The following is an 18,029-nucleotide window of genomic DNA, read 5'->3' as shown; positions in this document are numbered from 1 at the left end:
AGAGCAATTTATAAGCCGGGTGTAAATCACTGCCACGATTTAGCCCTCTAGTAAATTAAAATCGTAACATCCAACGTCACCAGTGACGTTTCAGTTTTAGACAAATAGCGCCTATGCAAACTCGTAACCGGATGTTTAAATCAACGTCGTTTCTACAATAAGAGGAAACATCTATCAACTCTAAAGAACGACCTTCAGTTTAATATATTCAGCCTTGAAAAAGATATCGCTCGATACTGAAGTTCACAAATTGAGTTCAAATATTTGTGTGCTTGATCGAAAAAGTTCATGCGTTTCCGCTATAGCAACGCCTTGATGATCAGGCTTGATCCGTAGAAACTCGTAGAAGAGTGGGCTGAGCGCGCTTATTCTTGATGAATAGGCAAAGAAGTTATCGAGTCACTGGAATTCAATGAATGAGATCTGCTGGCGGGTTTGAACTTCAAGTTTCAAGGGCAGTTATCAAGGTCACATCCTACTCATCTCTTTCGCACGGTGGGGAATGTCTTAAGAAAATTCAACGGCACCGGCACGGCACGGCACACCAAAAATTCCTGTGCCGCGGGACGGCACGGCACGGCAAAAAAATTAAGAACGCGTGGCGGGACACGGCACAGCACGGCACGGCACAGTTTTTTCCTTTTTTTCTCGTAAAAAACACTCAAAACTAAATAAATATAATTTTATTTAATAAATTAGTCTGCAACGTAGGTATCGACCGAGAAATTTCGTGAAAAATTATTTTCGAAAAATTTTAAATTTTTTTTTTTTGAAATCTGAATAAATACCATAATTTGAATTAAAACCTGGATAAATTGTATTTTAACAGTTAATGGGGGTGGGTGGGGTTTGGGAAGTAACTGAAATTGATCACCTAAGAGTTCCCTGCCATTGTCAAGCCCCTTAAGGGTGTCCCCAACGATTTTTTTGAAACAGGATCAACTTTGAGTTAATAATTCTACTAATCGGATAGTTTCTTCATGAAAAATCTATTTGAATATTATTATATGGACGCTTCTTTCTGCATTAATCGAGACCGATTTTGTAGATTTTGATCCGTTAATCCCCTACCGCCGCTTCAAAGAAGTTCGATTTCTGTAATCTCGGGGAACTTTGAGATCGTTTTTCTCGAAATCTACTCGTTCAAATCTCAAATTTCGAAAAGAATAATGTTGCTTAAACACTTCTCTCTGCTTTAATCTTGACAGATTTTTTATAATTATATCAAATGCATATATAAATATACAATATATAAAATGATGATTTAAACAAAGTTTACACCAAATTTTAAGGCTCTTCTCGCTTGATTATTTTTCCGAATTTCAGTCTGAACATAGTTCGATCCTTCAACAAGGCTCCCATGAGCTCAGATTGTGCACCGATAAGTAGGTTAATCCCCTTTTCCGGCGCCAAAGAGCAGGTGTTTTCGAGTTTTGGCGCGCTCTTACAATAAGTAAAATTCATCGGATCTTTTTGAAAATGGTATCAGCAGAAAGGAAATCTTTCAAGCTTTCAGAAGATATATAATTTGCCATACTTAATTGAGAATTTCAAAATAGCCATTTTCACAGTGCATTTCTATCGAAGGCTAATGCATTATCGCGCTCATAGAAAAAGTCATATCTCGAGAAATAGATAAGATATTGAAGATCTGAAAAAAGGTTCGGAATCAGAATTTCCTAAATAACAAGAAAAATTTGAGTCACCGAGTTAGACAGTCTCGGCCTCGATCGTTGGGGACACCCTTAAATTTAAAAATCAAGGAACGGGGCTGAAACGGCCCGAAGGGCCGTCAAGCCCCTTAAATTTAAAAATCAAGGAACGGGGCTGAAACGGCCCGAAGGGCCGTCAAGCCCCTTAAATTTAAAAATCAAGGAACGGGGCTGAAACGGCCCGAAGGGCCGTCAAGCCCCTTAAATTTAAAAATCAAGGAACGGGGCTGAAACGGCCCGAAGGGCCGTCAAGCCCTTAAATTTAAAAATCAAGGAACGGGGCTGAAACGGCCCGAAGGGCCGTCAAGCCCCTTAAATTTAAAAATCAAGGAACGGGGCTGAAACGGCCCGAAGGGCCGTCAAGCCCCTTAAATTTAAAAATCAAGGAACGGGGCTGAAACGGCCCGAAGGGCCGTCAAGCCCCTTAAATTTAAAAATCAAGGAACGGGGCTGAAACGGCCCGAAGGGCCGTCAAGCCCCTTAAATTTAAAAATCAAGGAACGGGGCTGAAACGGCCCGAAGGGCCGTCAAGCCCCTTAAATTTAAAAATCAAGGAACGGGGCTGAAACGGCCCGAAGGGCCGTCAAGCCCCTTAAATTTAAAAATCAAGGAACGGGGCTGAAACGGCCCGAAGGGCCGTCAAGCCCCTTAAATTTAAAAATCAAGGAACGGGGCTGAAACGGCCCGAAGGGCCGTCAAGCCCCTTAAATTTAAAAATCAAGGAACGGGGCTGAAACGGCCCGAAGGGCCGTCAAGCCCCTTAAATTTAAAAATCAAGGAACGGGGCTGAAACGGCCCGAAGGGCCGTCAAGCCCCTTAAATTTAAAAATCAAGGAACGGGGCTGAAACGGCCCGAAGGGCCGTCAAGCCCCTTAAATTTAAAAATCAAGGAACGGGGCTGAAACGGCCCGAAGGGCCGTCAAGCCCCTTAAATTTAAAAATCAAGGAACGGGGCTGAAACGGCCCGAAGGGCCGTCAAGCCCCTTAAATTTAAAAATCAAGGAACGGGGCTGAAACGGCCCGAAGGGCCGTCAAGCCCTTAAATTTAAAAATCAAGGAACGGGGCTGAAACGGCCCGAAGGGCCGTCAAGCCCTTAAATTTAAAAATCAAGGAACGGGGCTGAAACGGCCCGAAGGGCCGTCAAGCCCCTTAAATTTAAAAATCAAGGAACGGGGCTGAAACGGCCCGAAGGGCCGTCAAGCCCCTTAAATTTAAAAATCAAGGAACGGGGCTGAAACGGCCCGAAGGGCCGTCAAGCCCCTTAAATTTAAAAATCAAGGAACGGGGCTGAAACGGCCCGAAGGGCCGTCAAGCCCCTTAAATTTAAAAATCAAGGAACGGGGCTGAAACGGCCCGAAGGGCCGTCAAGCCCCCTAAATTTAAAAATCAAGGAACGGGGCTGCGCCTCACCTTAACCCCAGTGCCGCGGCACCGTGCCGTGTCCAAACTGAAATTCACTGAATGGAGCGGCACGGCACGGCACGTGCCGTGCCGTGTCCGTGCCGCAGTGCCGTGCCGTGCCGTGCCGTAGACCTTTCCCCACCCTGCTCTTTCGTTCGGAAATCGAGCAAAAACGATCAATCGAATACGACCTTTAGTTCCCAAAGAACATTCGTCGTTGAACCACTCTACTCTTGTTGAGATCGATTTAAGGTTCATGCTGTGCATTGACGCAAATCATCACTCCAGATCCCAGCTAGCTGCTCCAAAAATACGATCGCAAAGAAAAGACGCAAACGATGAGCAGTTACAATAAAATATTTATCTTACTGCCCCTGGAATTGGATTGCTCGTGCGTCAAAGTCGGTCTTAATTTGTTTTAAATATTTTTCTAGCTTATTCCCGGAGAAATATGATAACTCATGTTCAGAGCAGATCTTCCATTTCTTAATGGCAATATTCTTTGAGCAATAAACTCTTCTGACAATTTTTCAGAAGCCATATTTTATGACGTTTTGAACAAGCGTCGCTTGTACACCTATCAATTTGTATCCATATTTATAGGCCTCGTTACCCCATGTCTGCTTATTACAATAAGCCACTGAGTGTGATTTTATAAACCCAGACAGGCTATTAATAACTTACATCGTAGTCTGACGTTGATAATTATACGTCACGAAATAAAAAATATACCATTCGCAAGTTTCATAGACGTTGAATTTTCTCACCTTTGGGGATAAGATGGTTCTTGCTACTCCCATCAGACACATTCCATTCGCATCGTGAAAGCATTCGTCATATATTTCTAGCGCCCGCGGGTGAGGCAGGCTAAGACGAATTTCAATAAGAAATTTTCGGGCAAAAAAATGACCCCCCTTTTTATGTGCTCATCTGAAAGAGCGTAAAAGTTGTGCTAGAAAAATATTTTTTTGCCTAGGGGCATAAATTATGACTCATAGGCCCGATTGAAAAATTACAAACTCCCCTAAATAGCCCCAGGGAACTTATTTTTCGGGAGATTTTGACGTCATTGGAATCCTCAGGACTCAAGCTTTTGGCGGACCCCTTAACCGCGGCCAACCACCCGGTTAACCGCGTGGTAAACCGCGGTTCATTTCTCAAGGTACAGTATATATGCAAATATACATACCAATCGACTTATTTTTCGATGCTGCATTCATTTTTGACCGAAAGAAAAACCAACCGGGTGGTTAACCGCCCGGTTGACCATTGCTGATGAAAATTTTTCAAAAAAAAATTTTTTTCAAGAATTTTTTTCAAGAATTTTTTTTTTAAATGAAAAACTTTCAATACTGAAAAAAATTCAAAATTGAAAAAATTTCAAGAATTAAAATTTTTCATAACTGAAAAACTTTCAAAACTGAGAAACTTTCAAGGCTGAAAAACTTTCAAAACTGAAAATTTTTCAAAACTGAAAAACTTTCAAAACTGAAAAACTTTCAAAACTGAAAAACTTTCAAAACTGAAAAACTTTCAAAACTGAAAAATTTTTAAAACTGAAAAAATTTCAAAACTGAAAATTTTTCAAAGTGAAAAACTTTCAAAACTTTAAAATTTTCAAAACTGAGAAAACTTTAGCTTCATATTTGATCTTTGTGATTTTATTCTTTCAATTGAAGAAAAACTGACTTCGTTTCACAGAGAGAGCGTAATTTTGAACGCTTGCACAGAACTCGGGAGTGGCAGAGAAACACACTTGGCACAGATTTGGGCAGATATTTGTTGCAACAAGAAACTTGATTTCTTCGTCCTCAAAATGCCGTTTTGTAATCGGGATTCGGACGTATTTAACCATTCGAATTTGTTGATTGCCGCGTCGTATGGCTGAGCCGTCTTTCTTCTTTGAAGGCATCGACATCAGTTTTGTAAATGCTGTTTCATGATTCCACATTATTCCGGACTTCGGGGTCATTCCAGGGATAGAAAAGTGAAAAGACGTCCCTTTTTCGGTAGTTGATGGCGACGCATTCAGCATTTCAATCAGCTTTTCCAAACCAATCGAAGGAATGTAAGTCCCTTCTGTTTCAATCTTTCGCATTTTCTGTTTGAGAGTCGATCCCGCACCGTCCACAAACGACTTCCCATGTCGGGTGATTTTGAACGCTTTCATCATTTGTATGCCCCAGTTGTCGGTATCAGCGATGTCTGCTAGGCTGAATCTGGACTTGTACTCAACAGCGTTGTCGCTGAGAAGCACGCCAACTGTATCTTCGTTGATGGTCATCAGCTGAGTTGCTTTAATGTGATTCAAAACCTTCAGCAGATGGGTCTTGATAACAGCGGGCGATTTGACGAATTTTCTTTCCTTGTTTTTCTCCATGAGAAGTCCCGAGTCTAGTCTTACTCGCTCTCTTTCACCCGACTCTGTCATCTTGAATCCCCAAGCAACAACGATATGAACAACAAGCTCGATTTTGGTTCCCATTTCTGCCTGAAAACATATTAGCACAAGATTTTTTCGAGCTTTTTACTTACGTTTTGGGTCGTCTTTACTCCTCCTTGACAGGTGTACTCTCCACTGTAGTCAATTTCGAAGAAAATCGTATTGTCGAATTCTTTCTCACCGCGTCGTACCTGTCCATAAAGAAGATTTGCAAGCCTGTTCTCAGAGTAATGATAGGAGTTTTCATCAAATGCTGAGCTGAGATCTTCGACAAGTTGCTGAATACTTTCAGAATATAATAATTATAGTTGATTTTACCTTATCACTGAGCTTTAAGCGGGTATGAACATCTTTCATGATTAGAACCGGCTCGGAGCCTGGTTGAAGGCGTTTATAAACATCTCTCATAAGCATAATGTTGTATCGCTCAAGTTGCGGCGTCTCATCGCGGAAAAGAACGTCGATCTCTTCGAAGCGCTCCCGCAGGAGAGGTAAAACTTTTCCCTCGCCATCATTGCAGTCGCATTTGCCTTCCGCACATGCAAGAGGGACAATGTAAGGGTCCTGATATATTGAGTTCTTGCAGCCTTTCAAGTCGTAGATCATCTCAATGATTTCTTCACGAGTCAGCTTTCGTTTTTCGATCTTTTGTAAGATCAAAAGGTCGGAAACTTAAAATCTGTTAGATTTGAAATATTATCTAAAAGCTAACATTTCGATAGGAGGTTCCCAAGATTACTGCAAGGAGCGCAAATACACTGATAGGTATCCCGATGACGTGGCTCGATCATCATCGGCGGTATGAGCGCCCGAAAATGATGCAAAGAGATCGTTTCCTGCCCCTTTGAGAGACGAACAGCGTTGAATTCTTCCCACAGTCCATTGTATTTCGAATGCGCGAGTCTTCTTGTGCATTGAACTTTCTCGACTTTCTCATTAGTCGTGAAGAGAAGTCCGAACTTCATCTGGAATTTTTCTTTCTTTAGATTTTCATACAAATCAATGGATCTTTCGATGATGAGTGACGTTTTGCATTCAAATGCCTTTGTTTCGGGTGATTCATCGCTGTGGTCGTAAATATAATCCAAAATTGATTCCTTGTCTTCATCAGTGATTCCGCGTAATCGTCTTACTTTTGCTTTTCGGTCGTCATCATATTTTTCGCAGCCGAGAACTTGCTCACGTCTCTCCAAGGCCATTTTAACGTGCTTGTTCGTCATGCGAAGAGGCTTGTCACGTTGGAATTCTGAGCCAAGATTATTTGACCAGTTCACAATAAGCCTTATCTCTTCATTCGTGACACCATAGATGAGTCGAGTTGGCAAGAAGCTGCTGAGCATAATGATGCGGGCATTTAGCGCAGAATAGTGCCAAATTTCCATCAGTTCTGGAGTAATGAAACTTGCCGGGATGAGATCACGCTTTTGACCAGACGAAGTTGCTTAACGAGATGAGTCTCTGCATCGATTCTTGTCTCCTTCTGACTTGCTGAAATAGTGGCGATTGTATCGTTGACAGAAGATATTGTTGTTTCGTGCATCTCCTCATCGTGAGACGATTCAATCGATTCCTTCGAATCTGGCTGATAAATCGAGCCCTGACTTCCATCACTTGAATTTTGGCTTGAGCTTCTATCATCTGCAGCAGGAAATGGATCGGTTTTCGCGGATTGAGAATCGATCATCAAGTTTTCTTCGGCCAGTTCAGCCACATCAACCCCAACATCATGATCTTCTTGCTCCAAGCTCTCAGCTTCGTCAAACAAATCTTCGGGGTCTTAATATTAAAAATAAATATTTCAAATATCTGACACAAGATTTACCTTCGAGAAGTTCAGTTATACTGTCGCAAAAAGAAAAATGAAGATGAATTGCAGTTTGATCGTTGAGCTTATCTTTTCCGCAGGCAAAACACTGAGAGTTCTCGTGGTAACCCGGAAGGTTCTGAAGCTTTTCCAATTTCTCTCCTCTTGGGATTCGCTCAAAGATTGTCTCTACAATAGGACAGCTATTGTAGTGCTGAACTGCCTTTTATTAGCAGCTTTTCTTTGGTCTTTCGTCATGGCTCCAGAATCTCGCTTGACGCCCAAGGAGTCTCTACAGAATGCGCAGAATCGAACAAAACTGTCGGTGTTGTAGTTTTCTCTGATATCAGCGTGTTTGATAAACTTCGTTACCTCGATTATACTTTTGAAGCGCTTTTCACTCATTATCTGAAAATCCTAGCTTTAAAATTATTCCACAAAAACAACAGAAGGAAGAGAAATAGCCAGGCAGTCTCGCAGTAACGCTCTCTATCGAAAAAGAGCCTAGAGGCGGGCGAATAACAGCCTCTTGCGCGAAGCGCCCTAAGCGCGCTGACTCATTTCGAAAAAGAGCCTAGAGGCGGGCGAATCACAGCCTCTTGCGCGAAGCGCCCTGAGCGCGATGACTCATTTTAAAAAATAACCACTTATTGAGATTTTTTAAAATTAAAATCTCTGAAATTTTTTCAGTTTTGGAACTTTTTCAGTTTTGAAAATTTTTCAGTTTTGAAAGTTTTTCAGTTCTGAAAATTTTAAAGTTTTGAAAGTTTTTCACTTTGAAAAATTTTCAGTTTTGAAATTTTTCAGTTTTGAAACTTTTTCAGTTTTGAAAATTTTTCAGTTTTGAAAGTTGTTCAGTTTTGAAAGTTTTTCAGTTTTGAAAGATTTTCAGTTTTGAAAAATTTTCAGTTTTGAAAGTTTTTCAGCCTTGAAAAATCTTCAGTTTTGAAAATTTTTCAGTTTTGAAAATTTTTCAGTTTTGAAAGTCTTACAGTTTTGAAAGTTTTTCAGTTTTGAAAAATTTTCAGTTTTGAAAGTTTTTCAGCCTTGAAAGTTTTTCAGTTTTGAAAGTTTTTCAGTTATGAAAAATTTTAAAAAAAAAATTCAATTCAAAAAAAAAATTCTTGAAAAAAATTCTTGAAAAAATTTTTTTTTTGAAAAATTTTCATCAGCAATGGTCAACCGGGCGGTTAACCACCCGGTTGGTTTATCTTTTGGTCAAAAATGAATGCAGCATCGAAAAATAAGTCGATTGGTATGTATATTTGCATATATACTGTACCTTGAGAAATGAACCGCGGTTTACCACGCGGTTAACCGGGTGGTTGGCCGCGGTTAAGGGGTCCGCCAAAAGCTTGAGTCCTGAGGATTCCAATGACGTCAAAATCTCCCGAAAAATAAGTTCCCTGGGGCTATTTAGGGGGAGTTTGTAATTTTTCAATCGGGCCTATGAGTCATAATTTATGCCCCTAGGCAAAAAAATATTTTTCTAGCACAACTTTTACGCTCTTTCAGATGAGCACATAAAAAGGGGGTCATTTTTGCCCGAAAATTTCTTATTGAAATTCGTCTAATTGGAATGTTCTCCTGACATCAAGATTATTCCAGCAATGATTTTAGCACGTATTCTTATAGATAAGCTTGTATTGTCTTTTGTTGAACATTAATTTATTTGAAGTACGATCATAAAAGGAATTTATGAAATTGAAAAAACAAAGCGGGCTCAATAAAGCAGGCTGATTTCGAAATTGAAACGACATTAACAAAGGATTTCGATTCGAGAAAATTCTACCGCAGGCGTGCGCTATAAAGTTGACCCGTGATCAGAATGAGCCATCTTGTGTATTTTGCTAACAGATCGCATGAGTCTTGAAGAAATTTCGAGATGACCTTAGGGTCACGGCCGTTTTCAAAATTTTAGCAGTTACCCGAGGTAACCGGAATGGAATGTTTGAGCTTCCTAATTATGGCAATTTCGTGGTGGTCGGTAGTCAGCGACAACAAATCCAAATGGTGCCACATTGAAAAGGTCGGCGCGGTTGTATCTGACAGGTCGCCCGGTCGCATCTACGAATTAATCAAGCTCCTTATGCGACTGTGGAAATATTCGGATTTGCGGTTGACTTCGACCAGGCCTCCCAGGCTGGCGCAAGAATCGACGGAAGATTTCAAGGGTTCTAGAACACGCCAAGAGGGAAGTGTTGTTATTGACCAATGATTCTCATTCGAAGATTTCATCGAAATTTAAAGGTTTGAAAAATGGAAACTGACGAACCAATTATTCCATCTGCTTCGTTTGGAAAACGTTCAATGGGCTACAAACGTCAAGTAGGTAGCTTTAGGCTGAGAAAACTTGTATAATACAAATAATAATAATTATTTATTGAAGGCACCAAGAAAGCATCAGGTCTGGCTTCCTGAGATTCCATCGATGGAAGGCTTTACAATCGACAACAAAGAAATGCTCATGAACTTGATGGATACGGTCAAGTAAGTACCCTTTTTAATGATTAAATACAGTGTTTCAGATAAAGTTAATCATTTAAATCATAGGCTGCGAATGGAACGCCGGGAAGCATTCAATGATCAGCTTGAGACACCAGTGTCGATTTTGCGAAAGAAGCTCAACCACATGCAGCGGGAAAACACGGAGACTTTGAACAAGCTCCGAATCCTTGAGCCGCAGAATGAAAAACTGGAAGGCGATAACGAGCGATTGAGCAAGGACAATCGACGCCTTGAGAAGAAAAACCGAGCGTTGATGGAAGCTCAGCGGGTTTACGAACTAGACAAGAAGGAGACTGAAGCCGAGATGCAGGTTTGATTCAGTAATTATTTATCTTATTTAACGAGTAATTCAAGATGATGTCGAGCAAGCTTGAAAGCGAAAACAGAACCAAAAAGGCGATTGAAATGAACGCTAAGCGCCAGATTGAAGATGCCAAGCGCAAGTTGGAGTTGGAAAACTCAAGAAAAGTTCGAGAGCTTGAGGAGAAATCAAAAGCTCGTAAGGCTGCCCAGGAAGAAAAAATGAAGCAGCTAAAGGTAAGAATATTCATTGTCAAAAACCTCAATATTTTGAAGAGCATTCTCTTCCAAAACGCGCCAAGAACTCCAGCAGTCAGCACCCGGGGTGATACAAACACAATGGATTACCAGCAGCATTTGGACGCAGCTCGACTTGAAGTAAGACTCAAGCGAGAATCAATCGTTAATTCTTTCAATTTAGCGAAAACGGACCAATTCTGAAACGAAAAAGCAGCCAGCGGAACCTCTTGAGGCTCCTGTCAAAAGCCCTGGTGGAAACTCAGGATTCTCGCTCAAGGGCATCACCAATGTTCGCTCACCAGCCGGTAGTGAGACAAGTGTCCTCAAGCAATTGAGAGGACGCAAGGGAAACTCTCGCAGCTCGCTCAATCCCCGAAACGAGGTGAGCAAAGAACAACATATAAAAACGATAAATCATCTTTTAGACAACGCAGAATATTGCGGTTCGACGTCGTTCACGATCAGCTGACAAGTGTCGAATGCTCGCTCATACTCCGTCTGAGACGGAAGTGCAAGGAACCATTCATCAGGTAATCATCGCGAATTTAATTAAAGATGCGAGCGACATCGACGAATTCCGGCGTCTAAATTCTCTTTCAGAATCCTGTTACCGCGAAACGCACTGGATCTGACTCGAGCGTTGCCTCGAAAATTATGAAGGCTCTCTCCGCCAAATTCACCAAGGTAAAGCACCTTAATTATGATCGATTTTATAACAAAAATAGAGCAAGGACGCCAATCGAAAGAACGTCAATGTGCCGCAATTCGAAGATCTCCTCAAGGTCGAGAATTATCTTCTAACTCACCAGGAGGCTAACGTAAGTAAACATTCTCATGAAAAATTGTCAGGCGATCTGTTCAGGCAAAAACAAAAGAAACCACTCTCCTGAAAGGCGACGTCCTCGGCACCAGAACTGGCGGTACTCAAGTTCGCTTCACTGGACTCGAGAAGCTCGTTTCCGGATTAACTCCGTAAGTCTAGCTGTTTATTGAGAATCTGACGTTTTCTTTAGTCGAGCTGGCGTTGAAGATGGAGGTGCAATTTCATCAGAAACTGAGTCCGAGTCATTTTCGCAGACTGACCTCGCAGTTCGCTGCGACCGGGCAGTTATTCACGAAGGGGGCGCGCCAACTGCTCAGATTACTGGCGGTGCTAACAACAGGTGCTTATAAGTGTCAAACAATAGTTTTATTCGTTCTCATAGAAGATTCACCCAAAGCCAGACAAGCATCACGATGGTCGACCATACCACCGAAGACTTCCCTCGACCAGAAGAGCTTCCCTTCGCCACTTCCATCAACAGCCGAACAAGTGGTCAAAGTCGACGGAGACAAAACCAGTCGATGGAGTTCTAAGACTCGATTAAAATTTTATTTCTATATTATATAGACTATATATTTCTGCCTTGTAATCATTGGAAATTTTTGAAATAAACATTGTCGCAAAATATCTTTTTCTAAAGGACGTTGATCCCAGGAGGTCAATGTCTTGAAGAAACTTTCATCGTAAACACGGTGGTCTCGCCGTGCTCTATCTTTTGTGACACTCTAAAATCCAGAATTGAAAATACATCTTTTCTTTGCTAAATGAGAGCATCGACCTTAAAGGTCGATAATAATATTATTTCCCGCAGCAATATCGAATCTAAATTTTTCGATGTACGATTGTGCGAGTCAACTGTAACGGTATCTTTTTCAATAAATTCCGTATTTTAGATTCTCTGAGATCACGCATGTGCAAACTCCGGAACTAGAAATTTTAACCGCTGAAGAATATTTACCATTTCGAAAGTGACGTTAGCACAATTTGAACTTCTTCTAAAAACAACGTCTATTCACTAAAATTCAAGCGTTCATTTTCTCACTCAGTCTTTTCGAAGAATCAGGGTCACGGATAGTTGATTTATTGAGAAGTTGAGAAGATGATCGTCTTTTGATCTCGACTCATGTGATTTATTGTTTGGTAAATTCAATTTAAACTATCTGGAAAGCTGAATATTCGATAGCTGGTTACCAAAACACATTTCAAAACAAACACGCTGAAAATGCTGTTCTTTTCAAGGTCAATAATGATGGTTGTTAAAAATTCCTTTCATAAAAAGGCCTTCTTTCAGGAAGAAAAACTTCTGACAAACCCAGTCTTACGAGGCGATTATGCGTGACAAAAGTTTTAAAGCACGTAGCGTTCCATCTATTAATTTTCGCCAAGCGAGCCACGTGATTATAATCTTCCTGTGATGTCACAACGCTTTTTACGTAGCTCTTTGAAAGCATACGTTCGTGGATAATTTATATTTCATCGGATGCGCACCGTCATAAGAATGGAAGCTTTAATTGTTTATGAGATACGCGCACTTCTGAAGATGACCGCAAACGAGTCGATAATTAATGAACTTTTGGGGCTGTTCATCAAGTATCATATGATATTATTATATTAATGCCGTTTATGCAGAATATACAATATTAAATGTGCTCATTCCAATGAAAGACATACCACGAGAGAGGATGAAAAATTCGATCATCGAAATTTATTCTCATTTACCAAGTCTCAAATTTTCATTTTAATTTAGCACAAATCTTACCACATATAGAATATCAGTATAACTAGTCGTGTATTCTGTCTGCCTAAGGATGAGTAAATTCCCATTGTCGGTCCAGCCGGGTGATTCAAGACCGACGGCGACAGCGTCTGTAGTGAGAATCTTTGGTTGCTTCATTTGCAAAATGGTGCCCTAAATAGGATTTTTAAGCGAAGTGCTCATTATGATTTTCCCAATTGGCAATCGGGAGAGATTAAAGCGAGACAAGAAATATAAAAGGCCTGGTCTCAACCTTGAAACAACGCAAATAACTCAACTTATTAAAAGAGGCTCATTAAAGAAACAACGAGAAAACTGTCTAGTCAGACTGTTTTTTATCGAAACTGATAATATTCAGATTCTGCCGGCTGATTGTCAAATATTTGATTAGATAGCTTATTGCATATTCGGTTTGCATTTGTTTAATCGACTTCTTGGTAAACGCTGCTGTTTTTCGCCAAAGTCTGAAAAAATGATCATCATTGATAGAAGAGTTCATATTTGATCTGTTGAAATATCATCATCAACGAAGAAATTTGCAACTCGCTCTGAACTCGTTTGAAAGATCACTGATCTTTTAGATCCAGTGGATCATAAAAAATTGCAAAACTCAAACTGACCCTCTGTTACAGAAAATTGAGCGACCCTGCGCGACTTTTGTCGAAATTAAGACATTGCGTGCCCGATTTAATTGTATTTGAAATCGTAACGGAAGAGCCCTTCGCCCAAATATTGACATTTTCTGTTTTGGGACACGTTAAACAAATCTGTTTCAGATTTGGGACTTCTAACGTGACGTCACGGTGACGTCGAGTAGCCAGCGCTTGATCCTCCGCCCGCTGCCATTTTCTGCCAACATAAAGCGTTCAATTAGTTTTGAAAAGTTCAACGCCCTTACGTATCGAGTCTAAACGAGTGCCTGCTAATTTCGTATTTTTCGCGACATGCATATTTTCAGGAAGATCAGCCGGAAGAGCGTCACAGCAGAATTCAGTTTTTGTTCAATTTGAACTGCAATTATTAAAGTTTGCGCAACTATCAGGATAAACTCAGGGAACCCAAGTAGAGTAGAGTAACGTAACATCATTTCCATTAGATTTAACTAAAGCTCAGAGTCTGAAAAATGATGTCAAATCGTTTCCACGGCTTTTAAAAGTAGCCAAGGCAGTGTCCAAACATTAAACTTTGATACGTTCAGTCGCAAAAGCAAACAACAACGCGTTGATCCTTGGACACAAAGGCGACCCCTCTTGATTTTCGAAACAAGGAATCGCTACTCACCCAGTTTGGAATGCACGCTTACGCTAACCCTTACGTGACGACGCCCATTAGCGCTTCTCTGTAATAAAAAATGTGTAAAGGTGTTTTGCCGCCGCTTCCGGGTGCGAAGTGAGTGTCCGACTTATCTCATTTGTTCCGAGTTGCTTTCTGTTTGACTTCAACTGATTCATGAAAGGGCGTAGTAAATCATAATTTTCCCACGTTCGTTTTAAAAGAATGTGACGTGGCCTTGAAGTCGGACATTCCGATGATTCAGAGGCGATGAATTTTGTCGGGTGCAGCTTTCTAGGGCACCGATAATGAGTAATGAATTCATGATGCATCGCATGTTACACTTCAGGGGAGGCCTACCTTCAAGTTCAATAACGATGCCCCTCCAGATTTATCATGGAAAAATTATCCTTTTCTTCGCTATAAAAATAGAAGGAAAAACACTCAGAAATGGCAAAGTTGTTATTTTCCCAAACCTGCCCACTAATCAATTTATGATCGTTAATCAACTCTGTAAAGGAAAATCATAAAAATCAAGGATGATTCAGCTTTCGCGGTAGGTTTATGAGAGAGTCCTCAGGAATTTTTGCAACGCTTAGGTAGAAGAGGAAAAACGGAAATTCCAAAGACTCAAAGAACTTACTTATCTTTTGAAGACCTCTAATTAATTATATTTTTGTGCCTTCCATTTTGTTGATGCGTCATTTAAGCTTTGTCAATGTGATAACTGCCCTAATTTCATGCTGATTGTGTGCGAAAATGACTCCAAATGCTCCTGCGGACATAAATATGATTGATGACCTGACTGAAGGGGTTGATACCCATTATTTAACGTCACCTTTCCTAAGTGCCTACCACAAGCTTCAACAACTTTTTCTTTTCAATGCTTTTTACGCTCTTCGTTTACTACCGGTAATTGACACTTGGCCTGATTTCAACAGGTCTGAAGGATCAGGATGACAAGGTCGAAGGGCTCTTGGTGGTCCACGAATTCGCCATCCAGCGCAATCTGGACTCTCTCAGAATCGTTGCTCGCCACTGCCCTCATCAGACGCGCGCGCGCCACATTTTCTTTATAAAGAGCATAAGAGTCAGCAACTGATCAAAAAGAAATAGAACTAATTTCTCTCACTCAAAGCAATCAACGATTTGTTTTTAATTACACTTTGATACAACAACTACAGAAGACTTCCAGAGATTTCCAGCAGAAGACACCAGAAAATGCCAAGAGATCGAATCCCAGTACAAATTGTCACCCTCCCAGATGACCCGACCAGACCACTACCGGGAAACCCATCCGAGTACCGAAAGGTCGGAAAGATCGGAGATGGCTCCTATGGAAATGTCACAAAGGCGATGAACATCAATAATGGTCAATACTATGCGATCAAAACGCACAAGAACCTGAATTCATACAGTGGCGATCAGATCCGATACAGACTGATGAACGAAATCACCTTTCTCTCATCGGCTCACCTTTTGGGAAACCTTGATTCGCCCTATGTAGTCGAACTGCTCGACTGGTTCCAGAGCAAAGATAAGAACTACAGCATGGTAATGGATTACCATCAGATGGACCTCCACAAGCTCATGGTTAGCCAGGATCTGACGCGATCTCAGATCAAGTTGATCCTCGCCGAGCTTGTTCTTGCGATCGAAGCTTGCCACTCCCGAGGAGTACTCCACAACGATATCAAACCTGAAAACGTCCTTGTAACCAGCGATGGGCACATGGTCCTCACTGATTTCGGAATTGCCGAGTTGCTCCTTCCAGGCGAGAAAACTTTCGGACGATACGGTACTCCTCTTTACATGGCGCCCGAAAGTCTGCAAATCAAAGGACACGACTTCCAAGCAGACTGGTGGTCCCTCGGCGTTATGGCCTTCGAGCTTCTCGCTGGATACGTTCCTTACGAGGGTCGAACTTCCTCCGATCTTACCCGCGAACAAAAGAAGACTCTTGTCTACCCTGCAAGCATGGACAAAGTCTCCAAGGACTTCACCCAAAGCCTCCTCAAACGAAACCCCAAAAATCGACTCTCAAACGATATTGAACGCTTCAAATCTCATCCCTTCTTTTCTGGAATCGACTGGGAAGCCCTCGCACTTGGCGAGGTGCGAAGCAGCCTTTGTAAATTCTGCACCGATGAAGAAATAAGCATCGATCAGCGAAAGCGCAAAGAGCCCGTCCACATGTTTGCCAAGATGAAGCGATTTTTCTCGGCCAAGAAAATGTTCACAAACTCAGTGCCCCAAAGTCCGATCATCAGAAAATGCCGCAGTAGATTCAGCCTCCGATCGATAATGACCAGATCGACGGGCGCCCGATCCACTCCTTGCCAAAACTGACTGATACCTGATACAAAGCAGGGTGGCTATTTTGGACAAAATTTTGGGGTCTGGCCATCCAATTTCCATCCAATAAATTTTGAGTCGTAACTATCCATCCAAAATCCAACCCAATCCAATTATTACCCAATTCCCCAAAAATCCCCAATTCCAATTAGATCCAATTGGATTTCCAATTTTTCCAAGGCTTTTAGTGCTTTGAAAAGAACGGAAACAGTAATTTTTTATCCGAAAAGAGGATCAACATAGCCAAAACAATGATTTTTTATCCGAAATTGTTCATTTTTATCATGAAAATGAGCCTGCTTTGCATAGTTTAGCGAGATATTTTTTATTGGGTCCAATTCCCCAATTTCCCCCAATTGCCCAATTTTCCCCAACAAAATCCGGTACCCTGGCCATCCAAATTCCATCCAAACCTTATTGGATTGGATCCAATCCAAGTCCAACTAACCCCCAAATCCAAATTAGCCACCCTGATACAAAGCTGTTCTATTTATTATAACCTGTTCAATTATGCTCCGAACTGCCAACTGATAAACCATCAAAATATAATTTTAATATTGAAATGCACTCTCGTTCGTTTTGTTGCATAAATGATAGACAGAAGGTTCAGAAAGCTGGTAGAACATGTTTCGGAAGAGTTAAATAAAGAAAGACTCAGTTAAAAGTTGAATAAGCATGTAGTGCGTTGAGAAGTTCCTCCTTTTCAATTTTATGGCCACGATTTTGTTCAAAGAGGGCAATCGCCGCATCGGCAGACTTTCCGCAGATTTTCATGAGGTATCGGCAAACGAAATAGCCAGTTCTGTTGACTCCATGCGCACAATGCACGCCACAGATTTCTCCTACTTCTGGCCTGCCGACGAAGTCCATGAACTCTGAACCATTACTCATTAAAACTCATTCTTTGCATTTAGTTCAGCTCATTTCACTTAGATAGCCTCACGGGGGGTAAATTTACGAGAGTCTCATTAAAAAGAGAGGGAACTGAACTGAAATTGAACTTGATAAAGAATAGTAATATAATTATAGTCCGGAAGGGCGCAGTATTCAAGTTCATTTAATATTGGTTTTCTAAGTTGATGGCTAACTGGAGTAATTACGAAATGGCAAAGAGTTGATTGGAAGAAAAGTAAAGTTTGCCTCGGCGAAACAAAGATACCGTTACAAATCTGTATTTAGCGAGAAGTAATACAAGTTATAATTTATACCTTGAACTTTTTCTTCGCTGGGAATTTTCCCACCACCGTCTATTTCCAAAGCTAAATATTCGATTCCTGCATTTTTGAATAACGATTCATCGTATCGTTTTGATCTAAGAAGTTGTAAAACAGAAAATAGGGTAATTTCACTTTCCAGATAGGTTTATGATACGCCGTGGTTTCTTTTCCAAGACAGATGCGGGATTGAACTCATT

General features: G+C 41.1%; 3 protein-coding genes across 3 annotated transcripts; 2 read left to right on the top strand and 1 right to left on the bottom strand.

Annotated features, from left to right (window-relative positions):
- Positions 1-9,012: 9,012 nt before the first annotated feature.
- Positions 9,013-11,846, top strand: LOC145697239 (uncharacterized). The gene is made up of 12 exons (XM_081774416.1): positions 9,013-9,689; positions 9,751-9,851; positions 9,915-10,179; positions 10,224-10,406; positions 10,446-10,547; positions 10,591-10,791; positions 10,835-10,939; positions 11,010-11,093; positions 11,135-11,227; positions 11,272-11,381; positions 11,423-11,572; positions 11,615-11,846. The coding sequence occupies exons 1-12, from the start codon at positions 9,621-9,623 to the stop codon at positions 11,763-11,765; spliced, it is 1,614 nt and encodes a 537-aa protein (XP_081630542.1). The 5' UTR covers positions 9,013-9,620; the 3' UTR covers positions 11,766-11,846.
- A 3,538-nt stretch (positions 11,847-15,384) lies between these two features.
- LOC145697245 (RAC family serine/threonine-protein kinase homolog) lies at positions 15,385-16,622 on the top strand. The gene has a single exon (XM_081774422.1). The coding sequence runs from the start codon at positions 15,482-15,484 to the stop codon at positions 16,607-16,609; it is 1,128 nt and encodes a 375-aa protein (XP_081630548.1). The 5' UTR covers positions 15,385-15,481; the 3' UTR covers positions 16,610-16,622.
- Positions 16,623-17,220: 598 nt separating this feature from the next.
- LOC145697246 (RNA/RNP complex-1-interacting phosphatase homolog) lies at positions 17,221-18,023 on the bottom strand. Its single transcript, XM_081774424.1, has 3 exons — positions 17,965-18,023; positions 17,824-17,927; positions 17,221-17,490 (listed from the first exon to the last, which is right to left on the bottom strand). Exon 3 carries the CDS (start codon positions 17,483-17,485, stop codon positions 17,270-17,272), a length of 216 nt encoding a protein of 71 aa, XP_081630550.1. The 5' UTR covers positions 17,486-17,490; positions 17,824-17,927; positions 17,965-18,023; the 3' UTR covers positions 17,221-17,269.
- Between the last annotated feature and the right edge of the window lie 6 nt (positions 18,024-18,029).

This window comes from Oikopleura dioica, chromosome 2 (genome assembly GCF_907165135.1).
Source record: "Oikopleura dioica chromosome 2, OKI2018_I68_1.0, whole genome shotgun sequence".
In the NCBI taxonomy this organism is placed as follows: Eukaryota; Metazoa; Chordata; class Appendicularia; order Copelata; family Oikopleuridae; genus Oikopleura; species Oikopleura dioica.
The sequence above is the reverse complement of the archived record's forward strand: the minus strand, read 5'-3'. Positions and strand labels throughout refer to the sequence as shown.

Coding starts and splice junctions, on each gene's coding strand:
- LOC145697239 (XM_081774416.1), top strand. CDS start 9,621: ATGGAAACTGACGAACCAATTATTCCATCTGCTTCGTTTGGAAAACGT. Junction 10,180..10,223: donor AGACTGAAGCCGAGATGCAG/GTTTGATTCAGT, acceptor GAGTAATTCAAG/ATGATGTCGAGCAAGCTTGA. Junction 11,382..11,422: donor CTCGTTTCCGGATTAACTCC/GTAAGTCTAGCT, acceptor CGTTTTCTTTAG/TCGAGCTGGCGTTGAAGATG.
- LOC145697245 (XM_081774422.1), top strand. CDS start 15,482: ATGCCAAGAGATCGAATCCCAGTACAAATTGTCACCCTCCCAGATGAC.
- LOC145697246 (XM_081774424.1), bottom strand. CDS start 17,485: ATGGACTTCGTCGGCAGGCCAGAAGTAGGAGAAATCTGTGGCGTGCAT.